The 27,293-nt window shown below is 41.8% G+C and overlaps 1 protein-coding gene and 1 long non-coding RNA gene across 7 annotated transcripts in view; one reads left to right on the top strand and one right to left on the bottom strand.

Annotated features, from left to right (window-relative positions):
* Positions 1-2,267: 2,267 nt before the first annotated feature.
* dnm1a (dynamin 1a) overlaps positions 2,268-27,293 on the bottom strand; it is a 63,623-nt gene continuing 38,597 nt past the window's right edge. For 3 of the 6 annotated variants that reach the window (XM_039615639.1, XM_031754612.2, XM_031754613.2), the window contains 7 exons: positions 14,559-14,668; positions 13,732-13,843; positions 13,496-13,510; positions 12,637-12,807; positions 12,301-12,542; positions 11,887-12,090; positions 2,268-9,103 (listed from right to left, as the gene is read on the bottom strand). In XM_039615639.1, coding sequence (XP_039471573.1) covers positions 9,073-9,103; positions 11,887-12,090; positions 12,301-12,542; positions 12,637-12,807; positions 13,496-13,510; positions 13,732-13,843; positions 14,559-14,668 — 885 coding nt within the window. In that variant the 3' untranslated portion in view covers positions 2,268-9,072. Of the gene's footprint in view, positions 9,104-11,882; positions 12,091-12,300; positions 12,543-12,636; positions 12,808-13,495; positions 13,511-13,731; positions 13,844-14,558; positions 14,669-27,293 lie in introns of those variants that run through there. The other 3 variants (XM_031754616.2, XM_031754615.2, XM_039615640.1) reach the window with 3 other exon arrangements.
* LOC120441260 lies at positions 23,814-25,431 on the top strand. The gene is made up of 2 exons (XR_005613933.1): positions 23,814-24,079; positions 24,624-25,431. It is a non-coding gene; the product is annotated as an uncharacterized LOC120441260 (long non-coding RNA).

The raw sequence follows: 27,293 nt of genomic DNA, 5'->3' as shown, positions 1-27,293 counted from the left end.
GCTAAAAAGAAAACAATGCGTACACAAGAGGTGTAATGTTTTAAAGCATGGAAAGAGGAATGAAGTGGAATAAACAAAAGGTTAAATTAAAATAGAGCTTATTTAATGTATTCAAATTGATAATAGAAGGATAACAACCTGTAAACTGGTATTAACAATGAAATATAGTTGGCAGGACGACCGTGCCTAGAATGAATGGAATGCGTGAAACCAGATAATTCACACAAAATATATCAAATAAAAAAAGAGAGATGCATAAGGCATATTAAGGCTGTGTCATTGTTCAGCCAAGGAAAATGTCTCCAGCTTGGGAAAGGGTGAGACTGCAGCTCACCCTCAGCCCTTGGTGGACACAAATAAAATATTGTAATATACTATTGCTGTTATATAAAAAGATAATAACATTAATAATGAAATAATATTAAATATGAAGAGGCACCTCAGTCAGTTGTGATGTGAGGTGGATAATTGTTAAAAGTAATCTGTATCAAGCTTAAGGTTTGCTCAAATTCAGTATAATGACATATGAGAGGAAGAAAATAAAGAAAATATGTAAACTAATTAAGTGCATAGAGACACTTGACCCGCTTGTAAACCTGTCATCCTAGATGAGATTTTGTTAAGATGAAGAGCAAACCTATACTACCAAGCTAATGAGCAAGATACACCTTTTTATTTTGTATTAATTTCTTTTGTTTTTCAGAGCAGAAGCTGCATGATATTAAAAGCTCACACATGCAGCAGTCTGTGATCTCAGTTTTTTCTCTCACACTTCTGCTTTGTTTCTGACAGCAGTTCTTTTTCTTTTTGTGTCCCAACTCGTGTGTAAGGCCTTCATGCCATCAGCAACTTGTTTTTGTTTGTTTGTTTTGTTGGTTTGAAAAACAAATCTGTGATCATACTTGAGGATCACAGTGACACGAAATTATTAGGCACATGATTTACTGATGCCTAGTTTTAGAGCTGTGAGCTACGAACTGTGAGCAATGCAAAGTTTTTCCCAACTTAGAAGTTTGACATATGTAACATGTATGAGATATATGAATTATTTTAAAACGAAATAGAAATTGTCCAAAATGCCTTAAGAAAATATGTAGTGCTGTATCTACAGAGAAAAAAGGAAGAAGAAGCATTCAGTAACTTGGAAATAGCCTTTCTACTTGCATGTAGATGGAAGTGCAGGTTGCATGAAAGCTGTTTTAACACAGGCATTTGGAGAAAACAACGTCTGCTTGCATTTTACTTCTGCAAATTAGACTCTGTTGTGTGCAGGCCGGTGTAGCTGCAGCAGAGGCAGTAAAAGGTCAGCTGACATTGTTTTAGGACACACTTTAATCATCAAAGTGCCCCATGCTGTGACTTCTGAAACAGCTCTCTTCATGCAACTTCATGCTTGATGATGATAATTTCGGAGCCAGCTGAGAGCTGGGTTGAGAGCGATGCTTTGTTTTAAGTGACAAAGCAGAAAAGTTAAACTTAGTTTGTTTTGTTTGTTTGTTTGTTTTTTTTACGAGAGAAATGGTAATGGATAAGAAGTGATATTTTGTTTAAGTGTTGAAGAAAGCTAAATACTGCAACATACGTCTAGTGCATGATCTGCGAGCAATGAATGGATCATCTTATTTATCTTTAAATAAACTCCGATTATGGAGACCTGAGTCACATACTTAGGGTACACCCTTAGGTGAAGGCAGAAAGCTACTAAACAAAGACAAGAAGCTATATACAATGCGCGATAGCCACAAGACTAAGCATTCACATTCTTTCTGACTCTTAATGAGCCTGAGTTATGACCTTGGCTCCCTATTTTTCTGCCTCCACCAGAGATGGGAGTGAAGCTCCCGTGGAATGTGCTCTGTTCTCCTTACTGCATCTATAAAAATAGCATTCAGTAACTTGGATATAACCTTTCTACTTACATTTAGATGGAAGTGCAGACTAGATGAAAACAGTTAAATTCAACAAAGAGTTCGATTACTCTGGAGAAACGGGAAATGTGTCTGTAACAGGAAAACGTGTAACAGGAACTACATGCCCATACAAAGGAGCTGACTGTGTCAAGACGCAGACAGACAGAGAGACACAGAGACAGCCAATATGTTTTAATAGTTTTGCAATTTTCATTAGTTTTATTTTTCTTTAGTTTTGACTTAAGATTTTAAAACTAAACACATTTTTGCTACAAAATCAGTTAATTTTGTGACCACTCATTGCAGTTTTAGATAGTTTTACTTTTGTTTTTATTTTTATTTCTGTTAACGAAAGAATATTTTTTATTTTTTGACTTCTAGTTTTGTTTTTTCGTTGGTTTGACTTATCAATGATGAATTTGATCTGCAGTACGCCATTTTGAAAATATGGCATGACAGAGGGCGACAATTTTGCAGACCAAGCAGCAAAATCAGTAGCAGTACAAACAGTAGACGCACTTATGGTGACAACACCTCTATGCAAATTCCACTGGATATCTTGAGAAATGAACCACACATTTGTGCCATTACTAGAGCGAAAGAAATGGTTGAGGTGCGGAGCAATTCTACAGGATGATCTGATCATATGTGATGGGAAACCGTTACAACCAAGTCTTTATACAAAAACAGTAGCTCTTGTGACACATGAAGTTGTTCATGTGTCAACAGGAGGGAGTCTAATTAGTTAAAAACACTAGTTAAAGACACTTCTATACATTAAATTTCAAACAAGTCAATAAGAGAAACAACTCTAGCAGAGTGGATGACAGAGTTGCTGGAAAACAGAGAAATAGTTTTGAACAATCAACTGCCGAGTGATTCTCTTCCAGTTTCTTGCAGGTTGAAAAAGGGTTGAACCAATCCAAGAACCACAATCTCCCGAATAGAAAAGTGAGCAGTAAAGTCTAGACTGCAGACCGCTCTAACCTCTGGTGTTCACTCGGTGGGGAGAAGGGCTATCAGTGGCAACACTGAGACACTCGCTCCTCTTGCTGGGTGTCTACTCATTGGAGGCCAAGGGTGTGTCCACGGTCGAGAAGAGGAGAAACGCTCACAGAGGGAGACCTGATGGAGATGGAAATACTAAATGCAAACCAGGATGCCCCTGAGGGTGAGAAACCGCACAGACGACGTCGATGCTGGACAAGAGGATGCCAACTGACCACTGTCACAACGATGTGTTCCATGCTCGTGTTCACAGTATTCTTATCACTGGCCCTGGTAGGCATGAACACGGCCTGCACCAGCAGCCCATGTGACCCACACTGCCCGGTTTACCGGCAGGCTCCAAATGTGACGTGTCCTGAAAGGGGAACCATTTTTAAGCTGCAGCCTATGCCCAGAAGAACGCGCAGCGCAACGAGAAACAAAGAAGTGGAGAACAATGCTGCACCTTCATACCTAACAACACTGCAGCTGACGGCAGTCTGACTCTGGCCCTGGAAAGACTGAAGACCCTGAATGAGAGAATGAAAGAACATTCTGGAGTGGACACTTCCATGTGGGACAGCTGGATGGACATGTTTGGAAAGTACCGCAGCCTAGTGTCATCAATCCTAGTGTCAATAGCGGTTTTTGCAGCCATATTGACCCTATGTGGTTGTTGTTGTATTCCCTGCATAAGATCCATGATCAACAGACTGATAGCCACAGCTATTACACCGGACCCTGTCGGCCAAAAAGAAATTATGACACTGCTGGAACACGCCGACACTGACTCAAACACCGACGATGAAGATGAAGAAACAACCTGTAACTAAAAGAAAAAGACACTCCTGTTAATAATGAAGCAACAGTTAAAAATGCACTGTCCAGAGACTGTATGCTGATAAAGGTTAAAATGTGTAAAAACAAATTAACAACAGGAGGGATATGTTAAGAGATTTTCAAATGTTTCAAGTATTATTCCCACTGCCATTTGTACGTTATTGAAAGTTTATCTTTAATTTTAGTGTTAATAGTTGTTTACCCATTTATTCTTTCCATTTAATCGTATTTTATGGTTTTACTGTTTCGCTGAAGTGAAGCTTAAATGAAAGACAAAAGCATAGTGTTCTCAGATATGATTCACCCAGTATATTTCCTCTGCACCTGGTTCTCTACGAGCCGTTTCACTCCCAGGAAGGGGAGAGCAGGACGTTCTTATCTATACACTCCCAAATACAAAGAGGGGCCCATTCTTCAGAATCACACACACACACTCTGAGATCATAAACTTCACACACACACACACATACTCTGAAACGCTATAAATAAAGAACTGCCACATACGCTGGTGGTGAGCCTGAGACAGCAGCGCTCACCCAGCGTGCGCACGTTGTTACCATCTAAACTGTCTTGAGTGTCTTTATTTCGCCTGAAGAATGTCTTGTTTAAATATTTACTCCTTACAAAACTGATCAAAAGAATGTGATTATTTCAAATGGGCAAAAAGACCCAAATGCAGTCTCAGAAGTGAAAGACAGTTTAATAAAAAAAGGTTTATAGTTTTGTACCAATTTAACTGCAAGGCTGGAGGAGTGGGTAGGCAGGTTACAAAGTTAAAAGTCCCATTTGGTCCAAAAGAAGGGGTTCCAGACAGGTTGCAGGCATCAAAATAGCAAAACAAGAAATTTCTCTGTTCAACTAAATAAACTTCTTAAACCTAAAACAAGGCTGTAAGGAGGCTGAATGGTGGGCTTTTCATTTGTTTCCACGGTTACTGGTACCCCAGAGCCTCCTTTTCTTTTAGATGAATAAGGAAAATCCTTGAGAGTGAAGATGAGTATGAGATACACACAAAGGAACTGAACCTTAATTTAAGGAGTAGAATGTCTTTAAGTACTGTGCTAGACAAGAAGGTAAAGACAAGCCCATGCAGCCCATGACCCATGATGGGAGGAACATTGGGCTGTAGGGAGTGATGACAGAAGAGCATGACGGGCCCTTCACACATACCTCTATGTTCCTGTGTCACAGCAGGCTTTGATCAGGCCATTGCCCCTCAGTCTCCAGAGTTTGCATCCTCCATATGCCTCTGGTTTGACCACATCTTCAGCATCCCTCTGTATGCAACCTTCACGCCCCTTTTAAAATGGACTTGTATTTTATGAAGCATCACTTGAAGTAGGAACTTTTCCACTTAACCTGCAACCTATTTGTTAAAGCCCATATGTGACAATTGGTTTGTGTGTGTGTGTTTTTATTTTATTTACAGTGTGTCTGGAATCTTTGTCATGCTGAAAAATGAAGCCTTTGCTAATCAGATGCTTTTCAGATGGCACTGCATGCTGGTGCAAAATCTGACAACACTTTTCCTTGTTAATTTTATACTTTTAGACTAGATTCACAACCCAGCTGGCTGAAATGCAGCCCCAAATCATTACAGAGCTTCCACCGTGTTTTACAGATGACCACAGACACCCACTGTTGTACCTTTTTCCATATGTATTGATGATTTGAACCAAAAATGTCATATTTAGATTCATGACTCCATCAGACCTGTTAACCCTGATTTTCAGTCCATTTCTTGTGTAATTTGGAATACCTCAGCTTTCTCTCCCTGCCTCTCTTCCTGAAGGATGGCTTCTAGACAGCCACCTTTCCACTGAGACCATTTCTGTTGAGGCTTTAGTGAACAGAAATTGGTTTAATTGAAGGGCCATAGGCATCTCTCAGGTCTTTGCTAGATTTGTTTTCTGGTTTCTTAAGGACATGATTTTCAAATACTGTTCATCTTCTGTACGTAGTTTGCAAACTTGCAACACTTTTTGTTTCATTTGTCCTATTTCCTCAGATGAAATATGCCAAGTTTTCAGCTAACACATCTAAAGATATTATTTTATGCCTATTGAACTGTGTTATCTTTGGAATTTTTTGTAGATTAACCTAAAGAAATTGAAATGAACTATGTGTTTTTGTGCCAAGTACCAAAAGATAGAAAAGAGGGAAAAAAAGAAAGACCTTTGGACCAGTCTGCAGAAGTGACACTTGGTTACTTTTTTTAAAGGTCTGAAAAAGCCTTTGAAGATGTATATGTAAATGATGGGGTTGAGTAAGGGGTTGGAATAATCCAGCCAAGTTTTTGAATATGCCTAAAAGGATTTTGGTCTTATTTTACTTTGTGTCCACATTCGTCTGGTGCTTTCATTATTAGCTGCTATGGAGTTCCCGTATAGTTGTGTTACCACCAGTATGTACCAGCATTTAAAAAAAAGGACACAAAGACATACTTCCCTGATTACACACTGAAGTTTTTAATGTCTTGACAGAGCACAGCAGTCCTGCAGGTTAAAGTCACCATTCCATCCACATCAGTCTAAACAAGACGCAGGACCTGGTCGCTGCAGGACTTTGACACATTCAGCCCGCCCCCTCGCTGCTATTCTACACACAGAAGGACAAGAAAAGCAAACACCCTCTGCTGCAAGCCAAAGTATCAAACAGCCTGCAGTTGCCCATATACATCATTGTATTATATATTTTTTGTAGTTTTTAAAACATTACTTCCTTATACATATACTCATTTTGTCATAATTTAAATATTCAGCGGTTTCATACACTAAATTCCCTAGATAGTGAAAGTTCAATAAGATGCATCACACATATACAGAATAACACAATAAGATATGTCCATAATAAACTATTTACCATTAAATAATAAGAAGAATGTGCTTAGTTGTGTTTACTTTGCAGTCGTGGAGTACCAGATGCACAAGGGATGAATAGTAGATTATTGTTTGTGGCTGGTGGGTTGTTTTTTGCTTGGGTTCAAAAATACAACACATCACGCTGTCAGTGGAGGTCAGTGGTAGAAAAGGTGGTGGGTTTGCACAGGTCACAGGTTCTCACACGTGTAAAATGACAGGGTTAAGAGGAGCTTTTTCATTTAATGCCAGTTTTATGCATAGACTGTGGCTGTTTTTGAGTGTTCTCACTCACCCCCGTGACCACTGGAAAAAAGACAAAACAAAACAAAAAAAAAGGGAAAAAGGGGGGAAAAGAGAAGAAATGGCAAATCATCAACTGACTTAAAATTCTGAATGTTTTCACACGGCAAATATTCCTGTTTTCCCTGTCTGAATAAAAAGGATATGTAAAGTAAACAGTCACAGAGCTTCAACCCAAGCCAAAGACTCCCTTCCTCTCAGGCCGGAGTCTTGCGTGTCCTGCAGTTGTCTGAAGCTGCACATTTGCTTAAAGATAATGCAGTAACAACATTTGTGTGAAGCAGAGAGCGAGAAAGACACAGGAGAGGCAGCTTTTTTTTTTTCCTTTTACGTCAGTTGTTGCATAGGTCGTGTGGAAGCACAGACAACAGCAGTTTTAAATCGCAGGTGGATTTAACAGTGACACTGAGGCTTTCCTGAGGCTACAACGGGCAGTTCCTCCTGTCCTGCAAGGCTGAAATAAGGAGGAGGAGGAGGAAAAATGGACGAAAAGCAGCGGCGTCTATCTGAGGGTGAAGAATTTGCAGGTGATCCTTTACTTCTGTTATTCATTCAAGCCTTCCTCTCCTCATGTGAGTGAGTGAGTGATGGGTGGATGGATAAATGCGAGATGAGCGTAAGAAGGAGAAGAGGTAACAGCGAGAATGTTTCCTTCAAAGAGTCGAATGGTGGCAGGGGGCTCTCGGGACGAGAGGGCCCGCCCTTGTTTGACCGGCTGTTTCGGTGAAAGGAAAGAAGAGAGAAAATAAAAAGACGATCTTATTTGGCAGGATGAAGAGATTAAAGACAACAAGAGAAAGCCTAAAATCGTAACGGCGAGGAGGCACCAGAGAAATGACGATGTTCACCTCCAGGGTGAGGGGGATATTATTGCTTTGCCACCAGTTAGTAATGTGTAGCCATGGGTTATTCTGGCATAGGAATTATGTCATTAAGATGTGGCCATGAGATATCATCTGGTAAGATTACATTTTTGAATGACAACCAGATGAATATTAAAAATCATCAAGGAAATGAAATCCAGCTCTTCTTTTAAACTATGCATGATGGTTTACAGACAACAGATTACCCACAATGAGGCCAAACATTAACAACTAGTGGCTGTTTAGTTAGCAATAATATTTTACAGCCGTGTGAGAAACAGGTCAACTTTTACAACAATGCCAATGGTAATGAAAACCATGATTTGCAAGGTGTGAGACAGACCTCCTTTTTCACGGTTTGTTCTTTATAGTTTAGCTCACAAGCGGACTTGATTAAAGTCAGTCGTCTTCACACACGAATATGGAAAACTGCCATAACACATTAACTCAAAACCTGAATGGTGCAGTGAGAAGACACCAGAGTTTCAAAAAAGTCCAGCTTGCATCACCTCCCTTATGAAATACTTTATCCATCGTCACTTCTGTTGATTGAAACATTTTCTGCCTCTTACTTTAACTCTGAGGCTGAAATGCTGCAGAGGAACTAAAGCATTTACCTTCTGCACAACACCAGTATTTACAGAGTCAAAGCATCCATCAAATTACCATGAAGTATGTCGCATGTTCTTGGTATTAGTGGATGTTTAAGTGAACTGAAGAATTTGTGCCATTTTATCTGAAACTCTTGTGAAAATCTGCTCGCACAAAATTGTAAATTTCTGCTTTATCCCTAAAATTTCATTTTTTTCGTGTGAAGGATTCCTTAAAAAAGGAAGAAAATAAATACACATGAAATAAAAGAACAATTGATGAATGAGAGAATAATAAGAGAGAATACTTATTAGAAATACTCAGGCATAGCTTCATGCTAAATGTCTACCCTTTTAGTTTAAAAGCAGGAAAAATGTTTCCGTGTTTAAGTGTTTGCATGTGTTTACTAGACTGTATACTGCGTGTGTGCACACGCTAACTGATTTGCTTCATCAGTCTTTACATAGTTTGAGTTCTCAGGGTGCAGCATGTTTGTAAGTCATGCAAGTGTGTTTCAAGTATTCTGCATCACTGTATGAGGGAGAGAGGTGGAGGTGAGGAGGAGGGAAAGAAGAGGAAGCGAGGGAGAAGCAGGAGCTGGGAACCAGCGCAGGTCAGACGAAGCAGAAAACGACAGGAGGGTGGCGCTGTTGTCTGTGGCCTCTCATCCAGAGGAGGATTAAACGGAGGAGGAGGGGAAGGACGGAGGAGCCGGGGAGTCTAGTGGGTTGGAGATGGCGGGGGTCTCCGACTGCCGTGGACACACAAGCACAAAGGAGAGACTGGATTAGTGCCGTTGCTCCCTATCGACAGGTTTACAGCCCCCATGTGTACATTCATGCACAAACACACACAGAAATACTGTATCTTCAAGTAACACATGGAGGCAGTCCAAAAATACAACAAACGTGACGAAGATTTGAAGCTCAGTTAAGTGAAGGCCGTGTTCCTGCACATCCAGCTGCTGTTTATCTACAGTAACGTGCAGTTTGTTCAGTTGTAGTTCTACTACAGGAGAGCAAATCCACTGATAGGCATTAAAGTTTTAAGCAGCAGTTGTTGCTGATTGAAGGGAAGATTAACAATCAGAAGGCATCAGTTTAAACAGCCTCTGAAACAGAAGTTGACTTGTAAATATGCAAAGTGTTTGCTTGAAGGTAAACATGTAAGTGTAACATTTTAGAGATGCAGATATACTCTCTTATTCCCAGTTAGGGTGAACCATCCTTTATTCAGTCCATAATTTAGTCTAATATTATTGCACTCTGTACCATTGCACATATGATATACATGTTGGTATTGCCTGTTTGTCGATTCTCTTAAGTACGATGCTATGCCTGGTCAGTGAATGTTACCAAAACACTCACAAGGTTTGCAGATTTTGCCAAATACGTGAAAATTATAACAAAGAAAATGGCAAATATGGCTCAAAAGAAATATATGCCCAGTTACAGTTACACTCAAACTACAACTCAAAAACTGACAGTACAGCAGCCGAAACAACAGTAAAATAATGGAGAATATAGGAGTATATATTGTAGTGTATAGCATACATCGCCTGAGATCATGAGAACGAACTTCGACTTCTTTTTATTCCTCTGTTCTTAGCGAGAAACTTGGAAGCATTTTGTTCAAATACAGTTTATCTGGCCACCTCCCAGCCCTGCATTATGACTGCATCCCACTTTGTCCCACACGCAAACTCAGAGCTCAAATGAACTCAAACTGGTTTCCTAACATGAGAATAGGAAACCACTGTACTCAGATAACCTCAACAGTCACAGTCTAGTGTCTGATCTTTTTGCAAAGCTAGCTGGGGTTGCTGATGGCAGCTTATACAACTTATTCTCCAAAAACTTTAAAAAAAAATCTCATTATCATTTAAAATGAAGATATGGCATGTACTTACCAAGTGCTCTTAAAGGTAATACATTTGTTAGTTAAACTATCGAGTATTTCCCTAAAAAATAAATCACCAGTAGAGCTACTCCACATTAACTAAATCCTGCAAAGAAAAGTGATTTTGGTAAACAGAGCACCGTGTCACTAAAAGAAAGCATCAGACACATCGATATAAGCAGGTATGGGAGGGATTTTGTAGCATACAAACATATACAACACAGACCAACATTAGTTAGGTCCCGGACATCTGATGCGAGTCTTCTTGGCCTACACCAGGGGTGTCCAACTCCAGGCCTCAAGGACCAGTGTCCTGCAGGTTTTAGATCTCACCCTGGGTCAACACACTTGAATCAAATGATTAGTTCATTACCAGGCCTCTGGAGAACTTCAAGACATGTTGAGGGTGTAATTTAGCCATTTAAATGAGCTGTATTGGATCAAGGACACATCTAAAACCTGCAGGACACCGGCCCTAGAGGCCTGGAGTTGGACACCCCTGGCCTACACTGACAAAATGTCCTCCTTTGGTGCTCTTTACAGACAAAATAACATCAGACTGAGCTTGAATTGAGCTCAAGCCACTGATGCAAACACGCAAACACACACTCTGCACTGGGTGTGTGTTTGCTCATGCAGCTCTCTGAGAAAACAGTGGTGAGAAAAAGAAAATGTCATGCAGTGAAAGGGATGGTTTCTGTGAGAAAGGGAAAGAAGGAAAGTCGTTGTGATGATGATGATCATGGTTGCAGACAGTACCCAACGTACCAGTAATGTTAGTCCTCACTGGTCAGTGATAGTGATTCTGTAGAAGGAACCATAGCAGTGTGTGGGACAGAGGTGTGGTGGGGGACGGAGGGGTGAAGAAGAGGAGACAGAAGAGAGAAAAGGAGCGCAAACAGTTACAGCGCAGGAAGTGACCAACATCGCATGTGCGAAGCTCTCACTCGTGGCAGCTCACAATACAGAAAAACTGGATTGGAAGATGAAAAATGGGCACTTAAAACAGATTAGTTTTAGTGAGGATATTAAAAAGCTGTCATTTTCCAGTGAGAGCTGCGCTCAGCCACGTTAGCATCCTCTACAGTAAAACAGGTGAGCTACTGACAGTTAGCCCCAGGTTAAAGAGGTTAGCTAGCTCACAAACACAGGCAAGGGAGGGACAAATTTTAAATGCATACAATTATTGAATACCAGAAAGGAAGCCCCTCCACATTCCCATCTCCCCTTCATTCATCAGATCACATGTTTTAATTCAAAGGAATCCAGACGACCTCGCTTTTAGCAATAGGTTATTTAACAAATGATGCCTGACAACGCGGTGAAAGTTTTGTGATGGCTGAAAGATACCAGCAAGGTGAAAGAAATTAGTGAGATGTTGTAGTTGTAGTGCCTATTTGGGGATAACTAGCAATCTACCAGCCTATTAATCTATCCTCTATCAAAACCAGGGCTTTCTACTGTCCTTTACCTCCTTTATCCCCTCATCCGGGTGTCTTCACATCCCCCTTGGTAACAGAGAGTATCCACACTTCAGCTTTGATAACGTCACATTATCTTAAACGGTAGTTTGGATGTCAGTGTCCTTGTAAAATCTTCTGCGGCCTACTCTATGATGGAAGAGTTTCCACTCACCTAGGCACACTTGGGGGTGCGCGGTTAGGCCTGGAGGGCACGGTGGGTGGTGGCCCACTGTATGGGTCAGGAGAAGCTCCGGGGCGAGAAGGGACAGGGGGACCCCCCGCAGGAGGAGGCCCAGGTGGAGGACCACGAGAGCCTGGACGGGCCGGGGGTCCTGGTGGAGCCCTGCGGTTTGGAGTTGGACTGGTGGCCGGAGAGCTTGATAAGAAAGTAGAAGTGAAGAGAGGAACATAAAAGGAGAAAAACATCAGGAAAGTGTCAATAAGTCAGATGCTGCATCTTTTTTTAAAATTATTATTTACTTGACCATATGTCAAAATTACACATGGGCTTTTAATATTTGTTCTCCCCAACCTGTTCCCACACGTACCCTCTCAGTCCCACAGTCTGATGTCTCATGTGCCTTACCGTCCTCCAGATCCGCTACGCTGCACCTGCAGCCACGAATCGTCCACGGGTGGTGGCATGGCCGTGGTTACAGTAGATGTGCTGATGTCGCCGATAATTTGGAGAGCCTCCCGCAGAGCGTAGTACATCCGCAGCATCTCGTCACGGTGCTGGGCCTGCTCCTGAGACTCCTCCATCAAGCTGTTCTGGTCACCACATGAGTACAGCTGAGCCAACAGCTCAGCATTAATGAACTCTTTAGTCTGCATGCAGAGGGAGAGAAACAAAGCACGCTGTCTGTCAAATCTCATGACATATGAGACAATAGCAGTGCTGCGTCCCACGCTGATGACTCACATTGTTGATCATGAGATGCATGATGGTCTTCGGCATCAAGTCACGGACGGTCTTGTTGACGATTGCCATGTAAGAGTCGACCAGGTTGCGGATCGTTTCCACTTGCCGCTCCAGCTGAGGGTCCATGCTGTGCATGAGGTTGTCAGAACCATTTTCATCACCCCCATCACTCTGTGAGACAAATTAGTTTTTTTTTTAATGTGTGTGTGTAACAGAGTTAAATACACAAGAGAGAGGATCATATGACAGGAAGAAAAAGGTTTTCTCCAGGAAATTACATAACCAGCTGAATGATGAACAGATAAACCTGAACACACAATTCATCAGTGTAGTTAAATGTTGTTCAAAATACAATACTGTATAAAAGTCTTAAGTGACACTTCATTTCTTTATATTTTGCTCCCAAGAATTCAGACTTATGACTCATTCAAGCATAACAAGTTCACCCAGCTCAAGGGATGAACCAGTGCTGCGTTTATTTAGAAAAGAAAAGATTATTTAGTCAAATCTCTTAAAAATGCCAAACTTATCACAGTTTAATAAGCATAAAATGCTATCTTTGCGCAGGCAAGGTGATTCCTAAATAGCCGAAAACTTGGCACACGCTGGAATGGTGTGCACTGTATTCCTAAAAAAGTGAGAAAACTGAACAAGTGGAGGATAAAAGAAGAAGAGGCAGGCTGAAAAAAGGCATCCCTGTCAGTGTTTCGAAAATCTACTCCTAATGATTACGCTAAACTATCCATTTACTGATCACTGTCAGCTACACGACTCAGGTACAGGTCCATTTAAGTAAAATTATAGTTCATGCTTTACATAGAAAACACAAAAAGGTGATCTAGTACTCAGAATAACATACCTTTCCTTCCTTCTCCTACAACGCCAAATAGCAATGAGAGATAAAAGACATTGAAAAGGACAGACGGCAAATGAGAGACACAATAACATTAAAACAGACTGCAGAAGGAAACATCACAGCAACAACCCGAGCTACTACTGGACATAAATAATATGAACTGGAAAAAAATTCTGCATTTGTGAGAGTGTTTGCGTCACAGTGTTGTCTGTGCTGGTGTGCTTTAGGTGAAATCTTACCGTGACCCGTTCAGGATAAACTCCGGCTCTGAGGAAGGAGGCTTTCCACGCATCAACGTCTTCCTGACTCTCACATGCGAGCTCCAGCTGACGGTAGTCCTTATACACATTTCTGTGGAGACACAGCGTGATCAGTGCACTCCAATAGTCCCGTCTCATCAGCTGTACGTTCTTCCACCAGTGAAGGTTAATAACTAAATACAGTCACAGTCACTTTAATGTAAAAACTTGCGGAACTTGTTCTTTACTCCAGAATTTCTATCTGTTTTCACTTTATATTATCTTACTTCATATTTTCTACTACACTATACCACAAAAATTGCATTTTTTGTTACTTCACAACATTTACTTTATAATTCTGGTCACTTTTAATCTTCATTTTTTGTTTTGCATACAAAACTTGTATCACTTTTTTGGATTAAAATGCCCCAAAGTATAATTTAGTGCTTCTTATCTACAACAGTAACAACAATAAAGTCTGGCTTACATGTAGATGCTTAAAAATGTCATGCAACGCTGGAAAGTGCACTCTGCACAATTTAAACCTTTACTTTTCTTAATTTAAGTTCATTTTTCACCTTTTCTTGTCCTTTTATATTGGAATCATTTTTACTTAGGACTTTAAATTATCTGCAGACTTCCCTAATATCGGGATATTCTTTAAGCTTTACAACTACATCCTCACTGGCTGCCACACAGAAATCCCAAAACTCATTTAATGTAAACATAAAAGTGGGCCAAAGAGCAACTTTTAATGCTGTGGTGCATTTAAGTTGTTTCTGTGTTACAGTGTTAATGTGTGCGCATGTGTGTGTGTCTAATAACACCTCTGTTCGGTATTGAAGAGGGCAAAAATATGTTTGCTGGACATGAAGCCTTTCTCCACATCGCGCAGCTTCAGGTTGTCGACCTGCAGCATGTACTTCTTCTCCTTCTCCTGCAGGGGGGGTGAAAGAGACACACAGCGGTGAGGAGAACGAGGAGGAAGACTTCCCTGATAAAGAGGAGATACACTCACTGTATATAAAAAAAAAGAGTCGCTTTAAAGGGAAAACTAGTGCTGATGCTGCATTATGATCACTCTGGGCTGTGAAATTTAGAGTTGGGCATACAATTGTATTATGTAACATATATTGTAAATGGTGAGTGTGTGAAAAAGGTTTTGAGTCATTGGTTTGCGCTGCTGATACAGACAAAAAGATAGCAGGCTAAAAGAGACAAGCGGATAAAAGAGGTCAGCGGGAATCAAGAGCAAAAGCTCGCACATTCAGTTCTACAGCAGACGAAAGAAAAGCAAAGGAGATGGATGGGAAAGTACAGTCTGTGGTTTTGATTACAGTTGTGCACAGTCAAAAAAAAAAGGGGGGGGGGGAGGGTGCAAGCAACAAATGAGAAACACACAGACAGAAAGAGAGAGAGGGAGAGGGAGAGCGTTCCAGGCTAGAAATCTCTTGTACTTGTAAATTTGCACACAACGTATGATACACAGACGTCCAACTATTTATGAATCAGGGAACCTCAAAGTTTGTCAGCTCAGTCTGATCTCTATCTTTATCTCAAGAAAATAAACTCACACACACACACACACACATATATATATATTTGCTGCGGTTGGACTTCTCAATGTCTATTGATAGAAAATCCAGTTTCTTGAGTCACGGTGCATAATATGCTGTGTGTGTGTGTGTGTGTGTGTGTGTGTGTGTGTGTGTGTGTGTGTGTGTGTGTGAATGTACGACAATAAAATGAGAATTAACAAAATGAGATTCCAAAAATAGCATGGGGTTAGTGAGTTTCTATAAACATTCTCTAAACACAGACACAGAAATACACACACACACACACACACACACACACACACACACACACACACACACACACACACACACACGGCTTTGGTTCCAAACAGCACCTTTTGAGCGTAGTCTCTAACTAACCTTAAAACCATCTGGATGGCTAACCACGGACTTGCCCTGCCCAACTCAGCATGTGTGTGTGTCTGTATGTGTGTCTGTGTGTGTGTGTCACAGAGAGAGCGAGACAGACGGGGATTGAATGTGTGACAAACTCCTTCATCAAAGGATTTATGACCTGCGCAGCCAAATGGTCATATCCCCTGAATGCATGTAAAACATCACAGAGACACACATAAAGACACAAACACATTGGCAGCGCCCGTACACCGAGGTGTCCGCTACCCAAAAAAACACCACGGCTAAACAAGAAGTCGCCCCAGGCCGCTGAAAGCTGACATCATTATTTTATAGAGCTGGTGAGTTCCCATCCCCCATTTCTCTCTTTTTCTTCAATTTCACCATCATCTCTGCCTTCCTTCTTTTCTTTCTTCACCCCCTCCCCTCCCTTGTTCCTCTCACTCTCTGGCTTTCCCTCTCCCTGGGAGTGAGCAACCTTGGATTGATTCATACATTTTCCTCTCCTCTGTCCAGTAAATCCAGTCAGGAGAAATGGAAACAGGGGAAGAGGAGGGGCAGCGAATGTGCACATGATGTGGGGAAGGTAAAGAGAAAATACGCTAACACGGAGCATAACTATGTTATACAAGGACAGCAACATTAAGAGAGAAATGCAAATGATTTCTTGAATATTAAGGTGGGGGTGGGGGGTGCAGATGATGCGAGACTGGAAGATTTGAGTTTAAGGTTTGATCAGTCTGGCAACCACACATGCCAGAAAGTCAAACAACAAAATGATGAATACCAGATATCTGCTAAGACTGTCCATGTATTTGTCCTATTGCAACATCAAATAAGACCATTATCAGTCAGCCAGTTTCTCGTGTGTGCGTATGTTTTTTTTATGTGTGTGTACTAGTTTTGGGGGGGAAGTAGGTGCTTGAGTGCTTTGCCATATGCTCCTATAAAATCCAGGCAGTGTGAGTGGGCAATGTTACAGATTTCAGATGTTAAGCACACTTGCCAGGACGCATGAGAAAACAAACCTGCAGATGCACACATGTGGTATGAAATGCACACTTTCTCTGCACAGGACCAAGCTTCAAGGAGACACACACACACACACACAAGGTCTAAGACATGAAAACAGGCTAAACAATACTGAACGATACTTCTGTTCATCCGTGTTCATCATGTTTCATGACAGACCAGAAGAGCTCCTTATCAAAGGTTCAAGAAGTCCGCCGGTTATCTTGGGCTTCTTCCATTTGCCCTCTTCTCTGGAAATCAAATCAGCCAGCGTGCAAGCTTCCCGCCTGAAGTGTGCGAGCGTGGGCTCATTCTTCATGATTTGCGAGAAGCTCTTTTCATCAACAGGTCATTTGGGCTCACTTGGACACAAAGCTCCTGATTTTGATAGCTGCTAAGCAGGCGTTCAGCTCTAGATGAGCATCCATGGTCTCATCTTTCATAGTGAACCATAAGTTATCCTCATGAAAGATCTTTAGAGTAAAACTTCTAATAACTCGCACCAGTCGCTCTATTAAAAAAGCTGCGTTAAGAGCTAACTGGTACCGACTAAAAATTTTTTGCATCATATAAAATAGGAAACGCCTTCTGTGCACAGGTTGTGCAAATTAACTTGAAGCACATGCTTAGTTTGCTTGTTTATTGGGTACAATTGGGTAAATCCTTCTTTCATAATGGTTACATTGTTCAGTTTTATCAGGTTATCCTATGTTAAAGAAATGTGTTCGGGTTAAAGCTAATCCCATCTGCTTATTATATGGAACGTTTTTTAGGCAGGTGCTTTGAGAAAATTATTCACAGTGTTTGACTAAATCCATCTGTCATTACTTAATTAATATTCCACAGAGTTTCCATTACTCTGGATAATTCACAGAGCTCTTTAGATTGATTGTAATTGTATTGGCATCAAAGCAGAAATAGCAGAGGCTGATTACCACCAGACCGAGCTGCAAAAAATACACCTTTTTAGGTTTAGTTTGATATATTTTTTAAACACTTTTACATTTTTTCACTTGTACACAAAACACAGGTGTGATCCTTGTTGGGTTTTTTTTTTTCCGTCTGAACACCCACACCACACCCACACACACACACCCCAGGTGGGGCACTTAGTAGTTGGTATTTGGAGCAGTGTGTGAACAAAGTGCTTTTCATGGTTTTGTTTTGCTAGTGTGTAGCAGGCTCATTATAGAGAGTCAGGGGAAGTTCACTTCTGGATTCGTAAAGGAACTTCACCACTCCATACGCCATCCAAAAAATATCTAAAAGAGTCAAGCACATAAAATGTTCGAATATGGACACACACACACACACACACACACACACTTGGAGGTGGTAAACACCAAAACACACACATACACGGGAACATTAACCAATTAACACTCTGAAACAAATCGGAGTAGTTTGGTTGGCGAAACCATGAAGATACTCGTTTTACATCATCCACGTTGTTTTAAGAGGCTGGATGTCTTCGTATGTGTGCGTGCGCGTGTGTGCGGCGGTGCGTTACTCTGTATGTTGATGGGGGTCTGATAGAAAAATCCTGGTGACTTGGGCCATGCATCAAAGGCCTGCGGAGAAGCCGCACGGCATCTGGGAGCAATAACGTTGCTTCTAACCCTTCATTACCACAAAGACTGGGCCCTGGGTGGCAGCCAATGGTAATTTTCACAACCCTCCTCCTCACCTCCCTCTGCTTTTCTTTCCCTCCATTCTTCTGCCATTTTCCCTATTGACTTCTGTCTTTAAGAAGAAAAAAAAATTAAACACAGAGGGGATTTTTTTTTAAAAGGCGCACGGAGAAAGTAGTATAGTGTGAGGCTCAGTGGGTTTGATGCACTTGTTCAGACCAATTTCATCAATTTATAGATTTTTGTAGGAATAGATTTGTCACAACGTTCTTGTAGAAAAGATTTGTTTGTGAACATAAGCATCTTTTCGTTGTGTGTAACGAAAAAAACCACTAACGTACGCAAAACCCATGTTTGGTTTGTGAGCAACATATGAGAAACAGCAGAGACAGCATCTGAGGAAACTTCATTTGACTTAATGCTGTTTGGACTTTATTTAAAGTAAGGCCACATGTTGCCAATATTTAAATGAGGAACAGACAATGATTTAGCTAAGAGAATTAGAACGCTGAAGAGCTGGATTGGAGCTATTCTGGGGCAGTGTGTAAAAACACACAGCTGTTCATGACTCATCTGGCTAAAGATTGCGCAATAATGCTCATAACAAATCACCTTGAGCAACGTGCCAGGGCCCACACGCCATAATACTCCATTTATCATGCAAAAGTGCCTTTTTGATAACAGTGCAGACATTAAGGGTGTTTTCTTTTAACCAGCATGTCAGCTGCACATGTTTCAGGAACTCAAATCTAATCTGAAACGTCCAATTTTGCAGTGATATGAACATTAATTCTCACATTTTCTTTTTTATGACAAGGTTTTGGCTCCTTCGATTATCTTTTTTCATTCCTTCTTTCAGAAAAAAGAAAACCCAACAGCCTTTGAGCTTTGCTTTGAGATTTTCCTTTGGGAACTGCACAAATGTGAACAAACGTCTTTGTGGAGAGAGGAAACATGCTGTCTGCAGTTGAACGCAGCCTGGCAGGTTAGTGATACCTTCCTGTTTAGTGGTTAATTGCTAAACAGTCAATTATCTGCCCTGAATTTACTCCTGCAGAAGGTCAGTGTTACAACCTCGGGGCTATCAAGGACATGTGATCAATCACAGTTGACCACCAAAGCGTAAAAGAAAGGTTGGCCAGCAGACTAACTATATAAACACACGCTAAAATCCACACACGGCGGCAATCTTGTCTGGTGGAGGGCAAATGTTCAGCTGGTGTGTTTTGTGTCTCACAGCAAAACTCCCAGTACAAACCAGTCACAGCTAAATGACATGAAACCCGAGTTCCCTCACAAGCAAATGAGGCACACAATCGTCTGCCAGTGTTCATGCATGTTTTTCATGTAAGGATTATGTACCTTAAGGTAACCACGTGATGTCAGAATACGCCGAGGGGAAACACACTGAATGCTTTTTAAAAAATGTTTTAATGCTACACTTGGCACTGACCCACATACATTTGCAGTAAATTCAGTCTCATGGAACTTCATGAGCATTAAAGCTGCGTCAGGCTAAAAGTCAAAGTCATAAAAAAAAAGCATGAAATTTAAAAAAAAAAGGTATAAATATAAATATCCATACACCATTGGAGAAATGTACTTTATTTTATAATGTGTAAAATAGTCACAGAAATAGCAAAAATGTATGTTTTATTAAATGTATAACATTTTTAAACTTCAATAAAGTTGCCACGCACATACACATACACAGCTGTGTTTCCATCACATCAGCGGCCATTACCTCGAATTATATTAATTGCCTAGAAACTTGGCCTCACCCTGTACCTACTGACAGCCCAACCCAAACCTTGAACCTGAAGCTCACTTTATTTTAACTCTAAACAAACAAATTGAGTCTCATCCTAAAATGTATGTATTTATCGCTTAGTGAGTTATGTTGTGGTCACTTACATCCTAGCATGTGACTGTGTGCACAGATTTGGTTGTTTCATGTAATCATTTTTGTTCTCACATTGTGCTCCATGAAAAAAGGGCCGTTTCCAAAAAAGGAACACACTCATTATCATATCATAAACTAAATATATGAACAAACCAGCCTGTATCCCTCACCCTTCATTTCTATAATCTCAAATCTTCTTTTCCATTCATGACAGATTTTATCATTCTTACAGCCGTTCTCACTTTCCTTGCTACATCATCCTGCACTCACTTCCATTAACTTAAGTATGTTTAATATCCGATCATGGTATGACAGTGTGAGCGGCACAAATCCGATATTTTCAAATCCGATCTGGGTCACTTTCGTATGAGGTACTGAATCCGATACATATCCGATGTTTTAGAAAGCGACGGCTGTGTGAACGGTCAGGTCGCATTAAATCCGTCTTTTACGTCACTGACACGAGACAGACGCCAATTATCAGCGCCGGAGAAGCGCCCAGAGGACATCGCGAACGCTTCCTGGCCATCCAGTGTAGATGTCAGTGAAACTGTTGGGAAGACAACGTGAACATTTTATTTGTACTGTATAATCTGCAGATTCTGACAGAAATCTGCAACTATCCTTTGAAGCACCGCTCCTTTCTAAAACAGCAATAAGGATAATTATTAGGTCATTTACATTATTATGTAAATAACAAAATAACTTAAAGCAAAAATTGGGAAACGTAAAGTCCGAAGTCTTTATATTAAGGGCCATCAGTCAAACAATATTGTTTGCTCTGGGTCTAAACAGAGGAGTTGTGTGTGACGTCTTCTTTTGCGCATGCGGGCCGCTTTGAGCGTTTACACAGGAGCGCGTTTGCTGTCGCATTTTATTTGTAGTGTGAACAAGCAGACAAAAAAATCGGATTTGATCAAAAAATCGGAATTGAGCAATAAAACCTGCAGTGTGAACGTAGCCTTAGACTTTATTGTATATGTATTAAAAAAAAAACAGATTTATAATCAGAGGTAGTGACCTCTGAAGCATGTACTCTGCCTTTCAACCAAAGACAGCTTGGACAGGGTTGATAAGTTAAGACGATGGATAGATGGATGGATAAAATTTCTTCTGTACATTTTAAATGCTGTTTTGGAAAATCTATGTACTTTTTGAGTTGAAAAGATCAAATGGGTACACAACCCTTCATAAAAGGGATTAAACACAAACACATTACTTAATGACTGTGGAGAGCATTGTTCAGATTCAGGTTGGGTGTTTTTTAGCTGCCGCTAGATTCACATTTATGAAACCAGTATAAAAGTGGTATAGATTTTCCCATCTAACGCCAAAAAGCACCTTCCCACAAATATTTCAGTTATTTAGTGGGGCACGGTGATGAAGCGGTTAGCGCTGGTGGCCTAGGCCTTTTTCATATGGGTTCTCTCTGTCCAAAGAAATGCTTGTTCGGTTAACTGGCGCTTCTAAAATATGTCTGTCTCTCTGTTTTTTTGGCGCTGTGATGGACTGGTGGCCTGTTAAGGGTCTTCATGGCCTCACCCACTGTCAGCTGGGTCGGGGTCCAGCCTCCCAGCAACCCTGAGCTGGATAAATGAGACGGACGAGGCTCCCAGTGTTTCCTGAGCCCTTTCCTCAAGCCACTATCTTTTTAAATATGCTCCTTTCAACAGATAAGTATCACTGATACGATATCACACGAGAAAAAGGAAATAAAACTGAGCTATTATGCGGTTCACATTTTCTGTTACCCAAAGAATTATGGCTGTCTGTCTCTAGATAGAAAATGAGCTGCAAAATTTCACAGAAATACGCACATTAAAACACATTCAGCCGTTCAGATTTACAGGCTGCTTCCACAGTTTCGTACAGAGCGCTCTCTTAAATACATTTACAGAGCGACACCCGCAATCTTATCTTCCCCACACACAACGCACGAAAGACACAGTTTCGCCCACGAACTGGCGGAGCTGTTGTCAAAGCGCAGGCAGGAAAAACAAAGTCAGAACCTTGAGGTTTTTCTGTGACAGTATTAAGCAGTTGTATTTCACGGCAAGACAGAATAACATGGGAGCGCAGATCACGCGTGTGTATGTGCATACTTTCTCAGCATTTCTGGCTTCCCTGACTAAGAGTCTGAAAAGTAAGCTGTCTGCCTGGTCATCCAAACAGTGGAAACAATGTTAGCGCGACCGCAGCATTTCCCCCACCTACCCATTAAAATTCACTCTTTCCAATCCTCCAAACCTTAAACTCGACTGCAACACTAATCCATTTTATGTCCTATGAGGATTGGTTTCTGTAATTCTCTTTTTCTGGCTTGCTAGGTTTTTTGGGGTTTTTTTTCATTTTTTTGTTGGACCTCCTTGTTCACGGGGCATCGTTTCACCCCCCGTTTTGAAGTTCTTCCCCATTTTTTTAGCCGTCCAAGCAGTACTGCTGACTCGTCTCTCGTGGGATCGTGCCTGCTTTGATTTGGAGCTCAGGTCGGAGCTCAGAAACCGCAGCTAAAACAAACACACGGCCTTGGCCACCACTGCACTGCACACGTACTACTACACACACACACACACACACACACCTGGAAACACTAGCACTAATTACTCCTGTCTGCTAGAAGTAAGGACCAAACCTAACTGTGAGTGCGTGTGAAGCCCTAGAAAGTAAAGGAGGAACTTTTGACTGGTTGTGTCTCAACACTGGCTTTTCCCTCCTCTTTTGCACACATGCACACACACACACACACAGACACACACACACACACACACACACACATACACAATGTCTTTCGCCCTGGTTCTGATTTACCAGTCGTATGTCACCCTTCCAAGCAGCAACCAACCCACCCCCCTTGCCACCACTCTGTGTGTGTGTGTGTGTGTGTGTGTGTGTGTGTGTGTGTGTGTGTGTGTGTGTGTGTGTGTGCTGGGAAGGCTGCAGAGCTGCATAAAGGGCTCTTTATTCGAGTCGGACAGGGAGAGGAAATCAGCTTTAGAAATAAAAACAGAAGGAGCAAGAGAGAGATGGAGACCACAGGGCTGCACATCTGGAGTTATTACAAGGCTTCCTCCCGCTTGCCAAGAAAACGCCGACATTCCTGCCCCTTTCTACAAAGACCACGGAGCCTCTCCTCTCATCCAGGCTCACTCCTACATGCACAAATCCATCACTCATACTCATAATATATATATTTATATATGTATGCTCACATGTATCAAAAGCAGGGATGCGCCGCATTGAGAACACGCAAATGCTTTGCGAAACACATAAATGCCTCCATGTGAGAGCGCAAACGCGTCCACATACGCTTCCACTAAAAGGCTCCCTCCCTCTGCAGCCAGTCCTTCACTCCCTTTCCAAACTTTTACAACACGCAGGCCAAATGAATGTGTCTCACTTCCTGTTCACCTCTGACCTTCCACTTTCTCCTTGCAAGCCAGAAGAGGGAGACTGGAAAAGGAGGGGTGAACCAGACAGAGGGAGTGGAGAGAGAAAGAAGAGAGGAGAAAGGAAAAATAGGGGGCCGGCGAGCTCCTCCTCTTTCTCTCTCCATATCTCCTCTCTCTCTCTCTCACTCCTTTTCTCCTTCTGTCTCTCGTAGGGAGAACTTGGTGGCCAGTCCCTTGCCACGTCGAACCTCCAGCCAGTCCACCTTGCCTGCTACCGGAGATCCCCCTTTGTCTTTTTCTTTTCTTTTTTTTTCTTTTTTTGCTCTAGGAGCATTTGAACCCCAATCAGCCAAGGTTTCCCTCAGCAGTGTGACAGCAGCGCTGAATGAAAGAACAGGCAAATTCAGCAAGGATTTGGGAAAGAAGAAGCATCACCTAACGCAGAAAGGTGCAAAGAAGTGAAACGAGATCGCCAAGACGCAGGTATCCCCCTCTTTCTTTCTTTCTATTCGGCGTACGTCTAAAGAGACGAAAGGTTGCATACTCCGGTGTTTTAGAGGGAGGTGTTGGGTTGGGAGGATTTCGGCTGACCACAAATATTATCTGATAAGATCTGTTCCAGGGAGATTAACAGCACTTGCACTTGCAGCTGTTTTTAACCATAACTACTTGAAACTCTAATGACTTTTGTTCGGTTTGGCCTGAAATTTTAAGGGAACTAAATGGGGCTTAGGCTGCACCAATTTGGGCTAAATAGGTTGACCATTTTTGTGTGTTTTGGCATCTGTGCTGGGCTTTATTTTTTGCCTTTAATCTTTTCTAAATGCAGAATTCTTGCAAAGAAATACCGGTTACTTTGTTACATTAATCTTTAAGACCAAAATTCTCAGATTAAAAAGCACGTAATTAGCTGATGAGTAATTAAAGCTCATTGGCTACATGTAACAGATTTATTACTTCTAAATGCGTTATATTTGATTTTTAACATTAATTAAACACTTTCTGTGTGTTTGTGTTTCCCCCGTAGAGCTCGGTGAGGACTGTTGCTTTTCACAGCGGGAAACAGGAAGGAATGTCACAGAATCTGCCAATCAGCGCCTATCACCTCCGTCTAACCTCTCCCGCTCCTCCTCCTCCTCCACCACCACCACCACCACCTCCTCCTCCATCCCTTCACGCGGCGTTTCTCCCCCAGCTCACTCAATCATCCCCGATCGGCCCTTTGCGGCAGTCAGACTGCGAAGATAAGCCAGGCCCCGGAGCCTGGCTGCAATCACAGTGAGTACGATTAAGAGTGTGTGTGGTGATATATCTGATTCTGATTCTGAGCGCATGAGTAAAGAGTCCTCCACAGCGCTACCCTTCAGCCGCCCGGCCCGCCTGCCCAGTGTTCAGACTACCTGTTCAGGAAGTAGTGGTTGTACAGTAGTCTGCACATTGGTTAGGCTGGCCGGGGAAGCACAGGACGACTGCCTAAAAAAAGCAGGATGGGGGGGTAAAAAAAAAAAAAAGTGAGAGCACTCCAAAGGGCATTCAGCAGGCACAAGCACATCAGGCTGTGGGAACACGCAGCTGCACCACCCCTCGTCCAGCTGGACCAGCCCGGGCACGAGCCTAAATAAAGCACCCAAAGGCTCCACCGCAGAAGGCCTAGCCCTCGCCCAGGATGGATTTATGAGTGATGGAGAAGTCCTAAAATTTTGAAAGCAGACCCATCAGGTTGTACTCTTATTAAGCTATATGATGTTTGTGTAACCAAGACCTGACTCTGCGACTCAGCTTGTGAAAAATATTTAAAAATCGTCACAATAAAGAGGCTTACGTTTTCAATGTGGCACTGTCTCTGTTGTTGTTTTTCCTTTTTTTCTTGAGCAACTTATGACACATATACGGGCTCCACGAAAAGTAAATAAACACCACAGGCATATAGATATAAGTGATGGTTGCGAGACATTTTTAACATGTTGTTTATTTTCCTATGCAACCAAAAGCTGAAACCAGAAAAGTTCAGCCACACAGAAAAAAAAAAAACACCCAAAAAGATAACTAAAGCGCACAGTAAACCTCCAGCGTCACACTGCACTCATAATGAAAATGTACAATTATGCCTCTTGCTTTTCCTGCATCAGCTTGTGGCCGCTTTACCTCAAATGACCATGTAATGTGCAGAGAGGCAGGAAGCCACCAGACAAAAATGTTGAAAGAGCAGCCACTCTATCATTGTCTGTTCACCGTTTTGTTTTTGGGTTGGCTTTTTTTTGTTGTTGCTTTTTTATATAGCTCTCCCGCCAAAAAAAGACAGAAAATTGTGGGTTTTAGTGTTTGTAAGTGATGTCATGTGAAAAGTTACAAGTTTAGCTACCCCCCTCCACTTGCCCCCCCTTGCTTCTACTTCTTCTCTGGGACCATAGTTTACCTTCGGGCCTGCCTGTCTTTGATAAAGCAAACCCGCAGTGTACCGTTTCGAATCCCCACTCCCTCGCAAACACACCAAAGCAAAAGAAACATTCACACGGTGCCTCATCACAGAGCATCATCTTCAGGAGTGAACACCACAAAACCAACCTGTTTCCATTTACAGCCCTGCCACCGAACACACAAGTGTATATGCACTTATATATATACACACATACACACACCCGTAACGCACAAAGCAAAAGTCCATGTGCATGCACACACACACACGCAGACACACACACGCTCACCATTAAAGCAGACATGTTACTATGAGTGTGCTGAAAGCAGCGGTCTGCAGTTTCCCCCCAGGATGTTTACAGCTGGGATCACCAGGAGAGTCTGGCTTTCTGGCAGCTTTACAGCACGAGCAGGGAAACCCGGGCAGACACACACATGCGCAGTGACTGAACACACACACAAAAGAAAAAGGGCACCCAAAGTTAATACAGGCACTAAAAAAATCAAATGAAATCAAGCCATTCCATGTGCCTTTGTACTATTGTCAATGCGAAACTGCGGTTGTCACATGCTTGTGTAAAAATATGGATTTGATCATACCAATGCACGGCTATCACAAGCGTTACAAGTCTATAAAATCCAGTGTTTTACATTCATATACACAATGTCTCTTTACAACTTTTTTTTTTTCTATTTGTGGCTCATCCCCCTAACTTTCACTCTGCTTTGGGAAGCTTTAAGCTTTAGAGCAGCCTAATTCAAAGAACTGGCATGTCCTGTGGTAATACAGACCAGAAGGCTTCTAAGAGCACACACACATGCATGCGTGCACACACGCACACACTAACCAAAACATCATGGCACCACTACTTGGGTCGAAAGTTATTATTAGTGTCTGGAGGTGGAGTGTGTCCATGTGTGTATGCGTTTGCCAGACCATGGTGAGGGTTTTCCCCGTGACAAGCGGCACCACCAATAAAACAGTCGAGCGCTGGTTTTGCAAGATGGTGCAAAGAACATTTCAATGCATATATGTGAAAAAAGGTGTGCAAAAACGTGGAGTTTTCTGCATGCACTGATGCATTTTTTCCCCCTGAAACTAAACAAAGCATCGTATTTTGGCAGGTCTCCACCCAGGTGGTCAGCATAATTCCTTAGGAGTACTCTAGTGTGTGAGGGGCTTATGTAAAATGTCGGATATAAAACATCACGTAAAGTCTCTCTTTTTTTTAGGCTACAGCTACAGCAGCAGGCTGAGCTGAGCTGTAACGTCAGCACGTGG

This window comes from Oreochromis aureus, linkage group 7, assembly GCF_013358895.1.
Source record: "Oreochromis aureus strain Israel breed Guangdong linkage group 7, ZZ_aureus, whole genome shotgun sequence".
In the NCBI taxonomy this organism is placed as follows: domain Eukaryota; kingdom Metazoa; phylum Chordata; class Actinopteri; order Cichliformes; family Cichlidae; genus Oreochromis; species Oreochromis aureus.
This window is presented reverse-complemented; position numbering and strand designations above follow the sequence as displayed.